Source organism: Ictidomys tridecemlineatus, chromosome 8, assembly GCF_052094955.1.
Source record: "Ictidomys tridecemlineatus isolate mIctTri1 chromosome 8, mIctTri1.hap1, whole genome shotgun sequence".
In the NCBI taxonomy this organism is placed as follows: domain Eukaryota; kingdom Metazoa; phylum Chordata; class Mammalia; order Rodentia; family Sciuridae; genus Ictidomys; species Ictidomys tridecemlineatus.
The window spans coordinates 44,838,547-44,854,812 of NC_135484.1; the positions used below are offsets into that span (position 1 = coordinate 44,838,547).

Consider the following 16,266-nt stretch of genomic DNA (forward strand, 5'->3'; position numbering starts at 1 on the left):
TTGGTCTTGAATTTGCTATCCTCTCCTCAGCCTCCCGAGTCATTGGGATTGCAGGCATGTGCCACTACATCTGGTCATCTATAATTTTTAAAGTGCTATCTACAGTTTTTTTTCCTTATTATGCCAGGATAGTTCTTAGTCCTTTGATTCTTAGTAAAATTATATTGAGTTGAATAGAAAACAAAAGATGTTTTGTTGATCTTTGATCTGCTGACTGGTTGGGAAGAATAAACACAAAGGGCACATCTTCTGTATAGTGGTAAAACAATATATTATGAGTTGTGCAAAAATTTAAAACATTTTTAATTGAATGGGTAGGTTGAATTGTTTTGTTACACTATAACTGAAAACTTAAGAGTTAATTCTGATCTTTAGAAATTCTGTGTTCTTTGATGAGCTGTCCTGTATTTGTATGTTTTTATTAGCTTTAAAGGTGAAGGTGAAATAATGAAAAGGCATTTTAATATGAGCTATTTAAAATGGAAGTGGCATTCTGGATTATTAGAAGATATTATTTATAGCAGGACTTTCTTTCCACTCAAGTATCTCATGTGTACTGTTGATTTCATGTCAGTTTAGATGGGTATCTTGGTCAGTTAATAGTCTTCTAGTATTTATGCATTCATGTTAAAGAGTCTTTGTCATTCTTGAATGATGATTATAAGAATAAATATAAAATAAGTAAAGAAAATTTAAGCATCCTTAATTTTTTTTTATTGTTTTATAAGGCACAATTGGTGGATCTAAGATCTGAATTGACAGAGACCCAAGCAGAGAAAGTTGTATTGGAGAAAGAAGTGCATGATCAGCTTTTACAGTTGCACTCTGTTCAGCTTCAGCTTCATGCTAAAACTGGTCAAAGTGTTGATTCTGGTACCATTAAAGCAAAGTTGGTAAGTATTTAAAGAGTGACATGTATTTCAGAAGGTATAGAGGATAATTTTTAATTGGGCATTTCAGTTATAAAACATCAAATGTGCTTGTTGTGGAAAATTTAGGTTACAGGAAATACAAAGATTGTAATCATCTTTTTTGTCTACAATCTCACCATCAAGAGATAATTAATGATAATATCAATAACCATCTGATAGCTAGAATAGAATTTTTTCCTATTTAAAAATGTTTAAAAGAATTTGTGATTATTATATAGAAACAATTTTTTACTATATCAGGATTAAGTTCTGCAGCATATAATTAAAACCCCACTGACATTGGGATTATTCTTAAATAGTAGTTATTTTTCTCTCAAAAGAACTCTGAGTTGTTAGGACAGCTTTATAGATTCAAGGACCCAGTTTCCCTCTTTTGTAGTGCTATGCCAGTTTTAGCTCATTGTTTCCATACTCAGGGTTTCTTCTGTCTGCACTCCAGGCAGAAAGAAGGAAGAATCTTAAGAAAAGGGCAAAAAGATGCTTTTCACCTGTGTTAATCTCTTTCAAGAATTTTTCATCAAATTCTCCTTAGTAATTTCAGCCGTCATCTCCCTGGCTATCCCTAGCTGCATGCCAGTTTCTTAGTTGGTTTCAAGGCCACTTTCAGTGCTGTTGGAGTTCTGTTAATAAGGAAGGGGAAAATGGAATTGGATGCCATAGAGTAGCACATTGTCTTTGCAGGAATTTGTCATTCTTTTGCTTTTAGTTTATCATAAGCATCTTTTCCTGCTATTGAACTCTTTGCAATGTCTGCATGTTACTTCATTGTATGAATTTACTCTAATTCAATTTGTCTCTTAATTAATGGGAAAAAATTTGAAATCTCATTTTAATTTAACCTCATGTACTGTGTGTATGCTATGTACCAGACATTTTATTAACTCTGTGGAGACATAGTGATAAATAGGCATGCATAACTTTGGAGAGACAGAACATGTAGTGATGCTTGATATGATGAAAGTAATGTGTTTTGAAGTTTTAATTGTTTCCAGCTATTTTAATTGGTTTCTTGTACTGATATGTTAGAATTTATTTAAATGAATATATTCTAAAGTCCTTAAATTATGAAATTCTGTGAATTTAAGTTAGTAGTGGTTTATCTAACTGAATAAAGGTCAGATCATAACTGCTTCTTTGAGTTATTTGATAATAACATTAAAAAATAATCTACATATTTCACTAGGAAAGAATTTAACTGAAATTTTAATATTAGATTTGAAATATGGTACTATAGAGGAAAGAACACTGAACCAATTGTGTTTTATGTGTTTAATAAAACAAAAAATTTTAATTTAGTACTGTATGGTTATTATTGTTTATAGATTTGCAAATATATTTTTTCTTATGAACTTTACCCAAATGATATTCAACATATAGAGATTTTCTTTATAATGATTATACCACTAGGTAAATTCATTTGTTTGATGGTTTTCTAATTGTAAAACTTTTTTCTTGTATCTTAAGTCTGTCCCCTCTATGGAGGAGCTGGTAAGTATGTTGTTTCTGTTTTGCTTTAATATGTCATGCTGAAGTGTTCCTTTTGTTTTATTTGCATAATACATGTTGTCACTCTTTGTATTTGAAAACTATGTTAACAGTAGCAACTTTTAAATTTCAAATACCTGAAAAGTTCAATGGATGGCCCGTTTTACTTTTCTCACTGCATGTTGTTAAACTTTTTCTTTTGTTTGTGATTTATAGTCATTATTTGCAGAGCCCATCAGTGTTTGACAACCTGCATAGCCTGTGGCTTGTTCAGAACTCTACTTAAAAGAGTAATTGGTTTCCCCACACAAGGGTATTAAAAATATATTAAGAAGCCTAGTATTTAGCCCTGTTAAGTTTCTATTTGAATTTATTCCCAGAAAAAGATGATGCATGTTGATTTCTTGGTTATCCACTGCATGTGTTACATTTTTTCAGCAGTCTTGAGAAAAATTGTGTGGCTTTTTAAACAATTAGATTTTGAAAATCTTTTACCAGAAATTAATTTGAAAATAACAAAGTATAAAATTTTTGTATCAACCTAATGAGGTTTTATTTTATCTTATGACTTTACATCTTTTGAAAATTTATTCTTTGGATAACTAAATTAAAAAAAAAACCTCTTGTTTATTACCTAATAATAAGCAGATTAAATTAAAAAACAGCAAAATTATCTTGAATTCTGAAAGTAATTACTTTCAGTTAACTTAATCTTATTCTTTTATCTATTAATCAGCTCTCAGAGTTTGTCAGATTCCTTAGGGGTTTGAATCATTAATGCAAAATGGTAGTTAATGTTTCTCAGATTTCATTAATATAGTATAAATAGCTCATTAAAGTAATTGAAAGTCACTGTACACCAAATAACTCTTGATCTTTTACGAATATTTTTTCTGAAAGGGCACCAACTTTAATAAATGTCATAAAACAATTTTTGTTCATGTTATTCAAACTGTCTTTATGTGGTGGGGGGAGGAAAGATACCTCCCCTTTTAGGAAATAAGTTCTGAAATAAATTGTGATGTTAATAATTCCAAATTTATTACGAAAGAAAATTTTAGATTATTAGTTTTCATAATCTTTAAAAATAATGTGGACAATCCCCAGTACTGCAAAACAAACTAACAAAAAATATCTAGAGTTGTGTTCTAAAGGATATATATATATGTATATATTTTTTTTTTACAGAAGTTGAAAAAGTTTGCTAATCTTCCTTATATCGTATATATAACAAATATTTTGAAACAAAATGATAAATGCATTCAGCATTTTGTAGTTTTCATTAATTTTAGCTTCTATGTGTGTGTGTATGTATATGTGTATTTGCTTAAAACATACACATATTTAGGAAAATGTATATTTTTAATATTATGATGTAACATGTTCCTTGAATTTTAATATATCATATTTTTTATGTTAGTCAAAACAGTAGACCAAAACAGACAATTGAAACAGTACCAAAATACATTCCAGGAATTGCTAAAAATTTGCTTAAATTTGTTTTTAGCATCTCAGTATTGAGAATAAAAATGGAAATAATTATGTAGTCTATGCCCATACAATAGAAACAATATCATTTGCCATTTCCTCAAAAGAAAGTTTTTTCTTGATACTAAGACAGATTTTTTTGAAGTTTTCATAAAAGAATGTGGTGGTATTAGTAAACAATGTCTTATACATCTGATGAGCATGTATCACCTTTTTGTAGCATTTGTGGATTCTGTAAATCAGAAGTCAGTAAAAGCAGTTTTGTTCAGGATAAGTGCAAGTTTTTGGGTGGTTTTCTTCATTCTAAATAGTACTTAAAGCACCTACTAGGGTCTACATTTAAGGTTTTGTTTGACTTTACACTATGTATATTTGATTTTGAATTTGCCTACCTTTGAGCAGGACTTTGAACCTTCTGTTCTTCATTCTCTCTCCTTTGTCTTGAAGCTACTTGTCTGTTCTGTGTTTGGGTCATTTGTAACCCTGAAGGCATTTACATTTATAATCCTTGATCTTTGGGAATATATTGTCTGTACTTTATGCTTTTAAGGTGAATTGAATATTATTTCTCACATATGAACCTGTGATTAAAAACTTGATAGCAAAGACCTTGTGGGTTACACATTTTGGCTCACATGTGTAGATTCACATAGATGGACTACCTATCTAGTGTAGCATTGGAGGGCATCCTTTTATGAAAGCTGAAATTGGATAGTCATTTTACTTCATCAGAGACAAAGGGAGGCCAGTGTTTTCCTCAGAAAACAGTTCTACATCCACTTTAACATAGACAAATAGATGAGCCAGATCCCAAAGTTTAGTGATAATCTACACCAAAGATGCACTTATCCATAGAAATTTTTAATCAGTAGAATGTTTTTTTTTTTTTTTTTTTTTTTAATATTAGAATAATGGGCTGAGTATGTAGCTCAGTGGTAGAGTGCTTGCCTAGCATACATGGGCTAGGTCCTGGGTTCTATTCCCAGTACTGGGGGCGAAAATTAGAATAATTCTTTTAATTTAAGCATTTTGTTTTTTAAAGTCCTCCAAGTTAAATTTAGTTATAAAATGAATCTCCATGTAACTGAATGATTTTGACTTGTCTTATAGCATTGTTGCATTAAAATTAATTGTTAGAAAAAATAGTGATTATATTAGTCTAGTTTCTTAAGTAATTTTTAGGAAATAAGTTGCAGATTTCATTATCTACTTAGAGAAACTGCTTCTTCTACTATCCTCAATATCAGGGTGCTTTATCACCTACAGTTATCTAATCTATAAGACATATGGTACGAATTTAAAACAAACCAGGTGGGCTGGGAATGTAGCTCTCATTGATAGATTGCTTGCCTAGCTAGTATAAGGCCCTGGGTTTGATTCACAGCACTACCAACAACAACAACAAAAAAGTCTCAAAAAGAATCAGATTCAAACCTTTGTGTTCTATTACACAGAATTGAAGTGGCAATTTTTATCATATCATTGTTGGTATTATAGACTGTGTGCTGATGTGTATTTTAAGGAACATGGTCTACTGCTTAGAGTCATAGGAATTTTTATTAATTTATATTTTTTAAAAAATTACACTAGGAAAGAGAGCTTGAAGCAAACAAAAAAGAAAAGGTGAAAGAAGCTCAACTTGAAGCTGAAGTGAAATTATTGAGAAAAGAGAATGAGGCCCTTCGTAGACATATAGCCGTTCTCCAGGCTGAAGTTTATGGGGCAAGATTGGCTGCCAAATACTTGGATAAGGAACTGGCAGGAAGGTGTGTAAAAAAATGGGCATACTTGTATTCTTAAGTGACACATTGGATATTTAATGAGACTGACTCTACTTGTTATAAATGAAATAATTTTTATCCCTAGAATTATTTTGTAGTTGTTTATGTCTTATTATTGTTAAATTGATATCGATAATATTATATATTGCATGTATGTTTAAGCATACATACAGATACATTAACACAGATAGTAATAGTCAGCTTTTTGTCCTGTGACCAAAATACCTGACAAGAAGAAACTAGAAGAGAAAAAGTTTATTTTGGACTCAGTTTCAGAGGTTTCAGTCCATGGTTGATTGGCTCGATTGCTCTAGGCTCAAGGTGAGGCAGAACATGATAGAAGGGGCCTGGCAGAGGAAAACTGCTTAATTCATGGCAGCCAGAAAGAGAGAAAGAGAGAGAGCTGGGGGTGAGTGTGAGAGGAGCTTGCCTCCAGTGACCTACTTCCTCCAGCCATGCCATACCTTTTTACAGTTATTACCCCAATAATCCATTCAGGTGATCAACCCATCAGATCAGTCTACTGATTAGATTATAGTTCTCATGATCCTTTCAGTTCTGGACATTGATGTATTGCCTAACATGAGCTTTTGGGGGGACACCTCATGTTCAAACCGTAATACAACTTATTGTGAAATGCTGACAACTTTGCGGAGGATCATATTCCATCTACTTCCTGCCTTGACAACATAGCAGGTGATGTTCACATTGCCCCCTCAAAAAAAAAAAAAAAAAGAAATAAAAAAGTTGGAATTATCATTAAAAAAATAAATTCCTCTGCCATTAATTTTTGAAGGTAAATCACTTATGACCTTTGGTGATTTATTATTAGTACTAAGTCCTTTTATACTTATTATTTTAATGTTACATTGAGAACTGATGTGAAGCATTGAAAAAGAATTTCTATCTTAAATTTTTTTTTTTTTTGTAGTTGTAGATGGTCAGAATGTCTTTATTTTATTTGTTCATTTTTGTGGATTGAACCCAGTGCCTCACGCATGCTAGGTAAACACTCTACCACTGAGCTACATCCCTAGCCCAATTTCTGTCATCTTGAAGTACAAATTTTCTAATAACTTTTTACCACATTTAAAGTATTCATTTTGTTGGAAGAAACTATCATTAAAAGGAATTTTTCATACAGTCAGTGTCATCTAAAAGCTAATATTTAATACTGTTTAGTTGAGTTCAGTTAGTTACTTTGATTATATGCAAGGCATAAAACATTTTATTTGACATTAAAAGCATAAATTGTTTTTTAGATATTTTGAATTAAGTATATGACTAAAGGAATTTTCTCTCTCTCTTTTTTTTTTCTTGGTCTTTTGGTACCAGGGATTGAACCTAGGGGTGTTCAGCCACCACTGAGTCACATCCACAGCCCATTTTTTACTTTTTATTTTGAGACAGGATCTCACTAAGTTGCTCAGGGCCTCGCTAAGTTGCTGAGGCTGGCTTTGAACTTATGATCCTCCTGCCTCAGCCTCCTGAGCTGGAATTACAGGTGTACATCACCATGCCTGGCTATTCATCTCTTCAAAAAAATTTTTTTTCCACTATTTTTTTCTTCTTCTTGAAAATGAATGTCCTTTTCAGAGTTTTCATATCTTTATAAACCTGAATGACATCAAGAAATTCCTGAGTATTTGTTTTGTTATCAGTTGAGATTTATGCAAAAGCTACTTGTGTTCAGTAATTCTTCTGAATCTCTCTAGTAAGTATAATAAAAGACTAACTAAACTCTTTTCTCAACATGAAGGGTCCAACAAATACAGTTACTAGGACGAGATATGAAAGGACCTGCTCATGATAAACTGTGGAACCAATTAGAAGCTGAAATACATTTGCATCGTCACAAAACTGTTATCAGAGCCTGTAGAGGACGTAATGACTTGAAACGACCCATGCAAGCACCACCAGGCCATGTATGTTACTTTGCTGCTGCTTCCCACACAACCCCTGCCTTGCTCTAATCACAAGTCTTTTCTGTTTTTCTAGTAGTTTGAAACCTTTATTTAAAGAGTGAAGATGGTATTCAACATATTTAAAATAGATGCATATTTAAAGTTTTGGTAACCCAGAGAATTTTTTTGGATATATATACTATAAAATAGTGGATATAATATTATGGTATTGTGACCACTTAATTCAGTCAGTTCTTTTTTTTTTTTTCTTAGTTCTCGGCGGACACAACATCTTTGTTGGTATGTGGTGCTGAGGATCGAACCCGGGCCGCATGCACACTAGGCGAGCGGGCTACCGCTTGAGCCACATCCCCAGCCCTCAGTCAGTTCTTAACAGACTAACTAAATGCCCTGAGAGTGATCTCTCTGCAGATTGTGAGCCATTGCTAGCAAACATATTTTGCACTAGCATACTTTGCATCACGTCTCAAAATTTCCTGGCTGATGATTGGGCATGCTTAAATTTGTTTTAAGCTTAGTTCAGTGCCTGTGCTTGGTTTGAACTTCTGTCCCGTACTTGAGAGCAAGTACTGGATAGAAGTTCATTAAGGCAGTTTTTAGTAGTTAAATACAAGTGTAGATTTTGAACTAACATTTATACCCATTTGGTCTTGGAATGAGATGGAATTTGAGATAACGTGTCCAATTGTTATTTTCACAGCCATCATTTTATAGGAATTTTCCTCTCTATCTGCGTAAATTTTTATTATGTAGTTTTATTATAAGAGATGTTTGATAATACACACCTTAATATATGAAAACATGTCTAAACTCTTACCAAGTGGCTCACATTTTTTATTAAGAGATAAAATATTACCTTAAATAGTAAAAAATAATCTGTTGCTTCTACAAAAATTACTGTAAGAAAAATTGTTATGTACCTAGAGTGAGTGAAATAGGAATGGGGGATTGCAATACACACTTACATTATTGTTTTCTCTAGGACACTGGTGGTACCCATTAACTTTTAGGTTCAGTAGATTTGGGAAATGGAGAGATTAGGAAAGTAGTTAGTGTCTTGCCTGTCTGCGTGATAAAAGCATACTTGTGAAAGTGGCTAAATATAAAGCTGAAGTTTTTGTAGTGGTCAGATGAGAGAAGTTATTTTATACTACATAAAGGCATTTTTATTTTAACCTGAGGATCATGGGATCCTCATCTATCTAAATAAAATAGTGGATATAATATTATGGTATTGTGACCACTTAATTCAGTCAGAATATAGTATGGTAATTGAAGGAGACAGTGGTGAAGGCAGGGGAAAAGGCATTTGAGAAGAAGGACAGCTTTGGGAGAATTAAAATTAGAAGGACTTGATTGGTTAAGTCCTTTACTGCTGTTAATTAAGTAGGTGAGTAAGAAGGAAAGAGTCTAGGTTTTGGGTTTGGGTTTTGTGATCTGGCTTTTTTCAAGGAGATAGAGGAAAGGAAGTTTCAGGGAGAAAGACAGTAGCAGTTTTAGATATACAATATTTAAGATGTCGGTGGGACATCCAAGATGTCCGTTCAATTGTCTGTATGATTGGATTCAGGAGAAAAATCTTGAGTTATGGCATGAAGGAAGAAAATGGATTACCAAACGAGGAGGGTTGAGATGGAGCTGTCAGATACAGGGCCATTAGGAAAGTGGTATTGATAGAAAGCAAGGGAAAAAAGCAGGTGTCAAGAAGAGTTAGTAAACAGGATCAATTTCTGCAGGCTTGAGGAATGGTAGTGAATAAAATGTGCTAACTGGATGTAGGAATATTTAGAGAAGAAAATTTCAGCTGTTGAGTTTAGGAGTAGAACCTTCATTTCACTGAATGTGGGAGGCAGGGAAATAAATACAGTACATATGAACTTTATGTGGAGGTTTAGGGAAGACAAAGGTGCATGGTTGCTAAAGAAGATAGTGGAGGATCAAGAGATTGTTTTGCGTGTGTACATGGTCAGTATTTTAGCTGAAAGGTGCTTAGAATTTGTCTTCTGGGTAGGGAAGAAGTTTAGTAGAAAGTAGAAATGTATAAGAGAAAAAATTGTTAATGGAGCAAAGTCCTTTAAGAGGTAAACTGTAGAGCACCAGGGAATGAAAAAGAAAATGATCAAATTGGAAATTTATTTTTATTTTATAAATTTCAAGTTGAAATTAAGTAAGTTGAAATGTATTTGAAATCAATTGAAATCATCAAGATATTTTTCAGTGAAGAAAGATATAGTTATCCACTTGGATTTCTTGAATATATTTAGACATTGATTAATTACTGACAGTAATTTCTTTTTTAATGTCCTACAGTTTTAAAAGAGATGTATCATTATTTTAAAAAATTGACAAAAGGGTGAGAAAACCATCTATAAATTAATATAACATTTTTTTCTTTTACTTCTTAATTACTTTCTTTACGCTACAGTGTGTGTCTTTACCAGAAAAATCAATAAAGATTTCTAAAGGTGAGTTATGTAATGTGAATTTATCCTACTTAGAATATTATTTCAGTGATGCTATTTTTTGTTTTCCTCCCGATAAGGATCAAGACTCCTTGAAGAAAAGCCAAGGAGTTGGTCCAATTAGGAAAGTTCTCCTCCTCAAGGAAGATCATGAAGGACTTGGCATTTCAATTACAGTAAGAAGTAGTGCTTCCAGTTTTCTTTTGTGCAATTATCTAGTATAATCATGCTCATTTGTTGGACATTATTTGGAGAACAAAATATTCTGGATATATTTTTAAATAAATATATCTAACACTTGGGCACAGTAACTTTGGTGTTGATATTTTTTTCCAATATATTTTTTTTTAGTTGTAGATGGACACAACATTTTTATTTTATTTGTTTTTATACAGTGCTAAAAATCTAACCCAGTGCTTCACACGTGCTAGGCAAGTGCTCTATGTCTGAGCCACAACTCCGGCCCCTGGTGTTGATATTTTTTCTTGTATGTAAATCTTAACAACTGCTAAGTGTGCCTTTAGGAAGCATAGTGTAACATTTTTATTATGACTGAAGTTATAGATCTGTATCACGTACTGTGATGCCTGTAGGAGCCTTTGGAACTGTTTTCTTCTAATGGCTCCAGATTGTGTTGTTTTCTTTCCGGTATGTGTTCTCTTTTTCTTGTCTCATTCATTGCTGTCTGATTGCACTAGGTTTAGGGTCTAAATTATACATATTCTTTTGTTAATTTGATGCCTTCAGTTGTCTTGGACATCATTCCTAAGAAGAGTCTATTGGGAGTCCTTTTGTTTTAGTCTTGGTGCTTTACTGAATAGAGTAGTTTTTCATCTAATAATACTTAGGCACGTGTAAGTTCATTTTTCCCCCCTAGTGTTGCTTAATGTAGAAAACATTTCTTATAATAAAAAGTTCATCTCATCTGTTTATTAAGTATCTTCCTTTTAAACTACAGTTCCCTCAAAGTTTATAAACTTTAGTAGGAGAGTAATATGTACACACTTTGGTATGAGCTAGAAAGTGAGAGATACTAATTATTGTATTTCAATTCTACATTGCATATTTTTTCCACTTTTTTAAACATTTCTGAAATTGAGATGCAGCTTATGATCTTAGTTATTTTTGTGGTACATAAAATCAGTATCCTTTTCATACTTAGCAATTTAGATTTGATAAAATAAATGAAATACTAGTACATAAATATTTTAATTTATGTTTTAGAGTTTAGTCTATTGTGTTTTTGTGTTTTTTTTTGCATTTTGGTGTTTTGGCTCTGACATATGTTATTAATCATTTTACATGATACTTATAATAATTTATTTATCATTATCTAAGTAACAAATTTTCACCCATTGTTTACAGAGGTGGTAGAGATGCTTTATGAAAGGTATTTTTAAGAAAATATTTTATCTCTAGAATAGTCTGTTACTACAATTTACAAAGTGTAAACTAATTTACTGCCTTTTTGTTGTCAGGGTGGGAAAGAACATGGTGTTCCAATCCTTATCTCTGAGATCCATCCAGGGCAACCTGCTGATAGATGTGGAGGGCTACATGTTGGGGATGCTATTTTGGCTGTCAATGGAGTTAACCTAAGGGACACAAAACATAAAGAAGCTGTAACCATACTTTCCCAGCAGGTAAATTCCTTTTATGTAATTAAAATTGAATCTATCACTTGGTTCCTTTTGAATCTATTGAAGTGTTATGGGTACACATTTGTTTCTTTTGATTTGGGACTTTTACAAATGTCATTAGGTCCGGTTTACTGAAAAAGGACCATTTCCTTGCCTACACAATTTTGAACAAGTTATTTAAGTCCTTTGTGCTACAGTCTTCTTGTCTCTGTGTAGTAGGTTTTAAAATAGAGCTTTAGGGAGTGTGTTAACACTCAGATTATGATATGGTAGTTAGAAAGCAGCATCCTTAATTACATGATCATGATACAAATATAAAATGTTACAGAAAAGACAATACTTGAAGTAGATTTGTTTTAGAATAGATTTTAAAATAGAATATTGAACTGAAAGAATCCTTAGAAAACATTTAGCCCAATTCTGTTATTTAAAAAGAGTAAACTTATCTTCTTCAAGATTAAAAAAATTGCTTAAGGTTGCAGAACAAATACATTACAGAATTGGAATATGTATCCAAGAGTTGTATTGTTATCCGTTGTTATCTGGTGTATTTGAAAATCTTTTTTTTTCCCCCCAGGGGTGGTTGTCTTTTTTTTTTTTTTTTGAGAATAGGATTGAGGAAATTACAGAGATGTTGTTAGTATGTTTAGATGTTTCTGGGATCATCAGTATAGTATGCCTGTGTAAAATTGAATCTTAGTTAAATGTGAATTTATAGCTCATTGGTTCAGCTCCATATCATGTATAAATCGCCTCTGCAATATAACTACTTATATACTGCATTAAAGGGAAGACTCATAGTCCATCCCATTCCATAGTACTATATAGTAAATATGTATATTTTTTATTACAAATATATTAAATAAAATACAGTACTATATTTTATTTATTTATTTATTTGTAGTACTAGGGATTAAACCAGTAGTACTGTACGACTGAGCTATATCTGCAGCCCTCCTCCTCCTTTTTTTTTTTTTTGTTTGGTACCCAGCGGTGCTATATCTTGAGCCCTTTTTAATTTTTTATTTTGAGATAGTGTTTCACTAAGTTGCTTAGGGTCTTGCTAATTTGCTGAAGCTGGCTTTGAACTTGGAATCCTCCTGCCTCAGTCTCCCAAGTCCCTGGGATTACAGGCATGTGCTACCACACCAAGCTCCAGTTTACATTTTAATGTATCTGATAAGAGAGATATAAGAATGCTACTGTAGCCTCTGAAGTTAGTGATTCCTCAACCTAATTTGACTGTCAGACAGAAGCACAAAGAATGAGATGAATGGAAACTGGTAAAGGAGCTACAAATAGGCCATCATAATGTTTAATGAAATGCTAAGCACATATTAAAATTATCAGGTATAACTTTCCTAACAGTTTAGTCTGGGAAGAAAGAGCACCAGAGAAACTCACTTAGTGACTAGCAGTTAAAAATGACATGCTTTCTCTTTTCAACAAAGGCAGACCATAATTTTCAGAGTTGTGAACACCAGACTTGTATGTAGCGATCATAGTCTCTTATTAAATAACAACTCTAGCTTGGAATTTTTAAACCTTAAGTGGTTTATAACTTTGTACTTTAATATGAGTTATTGACTAATAACAATACAAATAGTGTACATTTCATCTTGCATAATAAAAAGAGCAGGAACTTTGGAACTGTTTTTGTGTATGCTGTTTTTGTTCCTCTTATTGAGGACATTATCTGCTCATTGCATGTGTACTTGGGTTTCATTCATAAAAAAAAGAGACTACAATGGGGTTACAGTAGTCTGAGGATTGAAGACTATAATTTTGCATAATAAATATAGTAATTAATGTTATTACTAGACAGAATACCTTGATTGATACTATGTCTGGTACGCAGTGAAAGTTGAGAGAAGATTCAAGATTTATGCATTAAGAAACAACGAATCGTGTAAGGGTTTCTTGAACTAAAGGAAGTTTGTGTGATACCCTTACATGTAAGTTTGCTTAATATTTATGATGGATTTGTGGAATTGCTGTGTAAAATACAAACTGGCAAAATGCCTTTTCTAAAAAATATTTTTTTAGTTATAGATGGACGCAATATCTTTATTTTTTTTATATTTATTTTTATGTGGTGCTGAGACTCGAACCCAGTGCCTCACATGTGTGAGGTGGGCGCTCTGCCACTGAGCTACAGCCTCAGCCCTGCAAAATGACTTTTAAATCGAACATTTGTTCCAAAAATCTGAAAAATTTTTAAAAATTTTTTTTAGTTTTGATGGACACAGTACCTTTATTTATTTATTTATTTTTAGCATAGTGCTGAGGATCGAACCCTCATATATGTGAGGCAAGCATGCTTCCACTGAGCCACAATCCCAGCCTAAAAGTCTGAAAATTTAATAGTTTTTTATCTTTTTTTAAAATCTGATACTAAAAATGTTGTGATTAGTAGAAAGAGCTACTATAATATTAAAAGGAAATTTCATGTAGAGAAGGAGCATAGTGTTTCGACATCATGTTCTCTCAGACTCCTTTAACTTCTTGAAGTTCTAGAGTTTCTTTTTTGTTGTCTGGAAAGGAGCTATATCTGAAGTGTCCCCACCCCAAAGATTTTGGAAATCCATTTTGAATTAAGTTGCAGTAATTTGGCTTTCTCATTTTCATCCTCTATTTTAGAGAGGAGAGATTGAGTTTGAAGTAGTTTATGTGGCTCCTGAAGTGGATTCTGATGATGAAAATGTAGAGTATGAAGACGAGAGTGGACATCGTTACCGTTTGTACCTTGATGAATTAGAGGGAAGTGGTAATCCTGGTGCTAGTTGCAAAGATGCAGGTGGGGAAATCAAAGTGTTACAAGGTAAAAATCACTCTAAAAATTATTATGCCTAAATTTATTATTAATACATTTTAAAAGTGTAAAACCCTCTGTTCTTTAGTAATATTTGTTATGATGAGGAAACCAAAGCAATAAATAGCTTTCCCTTGCTTGTACACCACTGACTATTCTTAAATTTTATTTACGTGTATGTTTCTTAGATTCATCATAAGACTTTTAATATCCTTGAATGGTGAAGAAAATTCAAGTTTTCTAGGCTCTGAAACAAAGTCAACATACCTTTTAGAGTAGATATATGTTAATATATAGTCTCTCTTAATGCAAATTCTTCTCATAATACATGTAAAGTACATAATATATATAATTTATAATTCATATAATTATATATATATATATAATATATATAATTTATATGATGAGTAAGCTTTTAGATTTTTGTCTTATGAATCAGGACATGTGATCCTGAGGATCTTTGGTTTAGTTCCACCATTATCATTTACACTTTTTAAGGAAAAATTCCAGCTCTTTCTGGGTTCACTTCCATTGCTATCATTTACACATTTTAAGGAAAAATTCTAGCACTTTCTTATAGAGCAATGGTTCTGAAATTATGATCCATGGATCTCTAGAGCCTTAAGATCTTTCAGGAGTGAGAGGGGAGGTCCATGAGGTAGGTCAAAGCTTTTCATAATAATACTGAGATGTCATCTGTCTTTTTTATATTTGTATTGATCATATAAAAGCAATTGAGGTAAAACTGCTGGTGACTGCTAGCATGAATCAAGGCAGTAGCATCCAGCGATACTAGAAATCATTGTTTTCTTCCTTGCCATTCACTCAGTTAAAGTGAAGAATAAAATGATGGTTTCATTTAAGCATTCTTGATGAAATAGTAAGAACCTTATTTGTAAGAGAAATTGATATTTTGAAATGAAACCATAAAAACTCTTCATTTTCTTAAATGTTGACCCTTGAGTATGTTGCTTTGTAATAATCTGTATGATGAGATGAAAGTACACATAAAGCACTTATCCTGCATAATGCACAAAGAACCTGGCCTCAAAGGAAAATACTAACCTGATCTACTATCTGAACTAGATATTTTTTTCATGGAAGATAATTTTTACTTGAAAGAATTACTGACAATGTATGGTTGTTAGACTGTTTGGCAACCATTATTTTAAAAATGAACAAAATTGGTTCATAACTTCAAAGAAGACAACTAGCAGTATTATAGAGTTTTATAAAAGATGCATCAGTCACCGTGAGCTTGACAGCTTCCCAACACTTAGAACTTTCCCTTGCTTATACACCATTGGCTATTCTTAAATTTTGATTGATTCTGATATTAATGAACGTGAGGTTTTTTTGTTTGTTTGTTTTGTTTTGTTTTTACAGTGCTGGGAGTTGAACCCAAGGCCTGTAGCCCACTAAGCAAGCACTCTAGTATGAGTTATGTCCCTTGTCTTTGAATGCAATTTTTTGTTTTAGTAAAATGAAATGTGTCAATTTTTGAAATTCCTGCATAACTCAGTGGTGCATTACTTTTGAAATGACAGAATATAATATTGCCAAATTGTGTATGGGTTAAAATGCAAATAAGGCAAATGTATTTTAGTAGCAGATTCTTCATTGATAAATTTTCAGTTTTTACATTGTCAAGTTTTGGTATTATATCAAAGAATAATATTGACATTTATTTGAAAAGACTATTAAAATACTCTTACTTTGCTGTTTATTCCTGAGGGACTGG

General features: G+C 32.3%; 1 protein-coding gene across 2 annotated transcripts in view; it reads left to right on the forward strand.

Moving 5' to 3' along the window:
- Gopc (golgi associated PDZ and coiled-coil motif containing) overlaps positions 1 to 16,266 on the forward strand; it is a 40,740-nt gene that overhangs the window by 18,800 nt on the left and 5,674 nt on the right. Inside the window, exons 2-8 of one of the 2 annotated variants that reach the window (XM_005336087.5) lie at positions 729 to 893; positions 2,397 to 2,420; positions 5,496 to 5,671; positions 7,446 to 7,611; positions 10,154 to 10,249; positions 11,552 to 11,716; positions 14,354 to 14,534. In XM_005336087.5, the coding sequence (XP_005336144.1) occupies positions 729 to 893; positions 2,397 to 2,420; positions 5,496 to 5,671; positions 7,446 to 7,611; positions 10,154 to 10,249; positions 11,552 to 11,716; positions 14,354 to 14,534 (973 nt within the window). The remainder of the gene's footprint in view (positions 1 to 728; positions 894 to 2,396; positions 2,421 to 5,495; positions 5,672 to 7,445; positions 7,612 to 10,153; positions 10,250 to 11,551; positions 11,717 to 14,353; positions 14,535 to 16,266) is intronic. The other variant, XM_005336088.5, reaches the window with a different exon arrangement.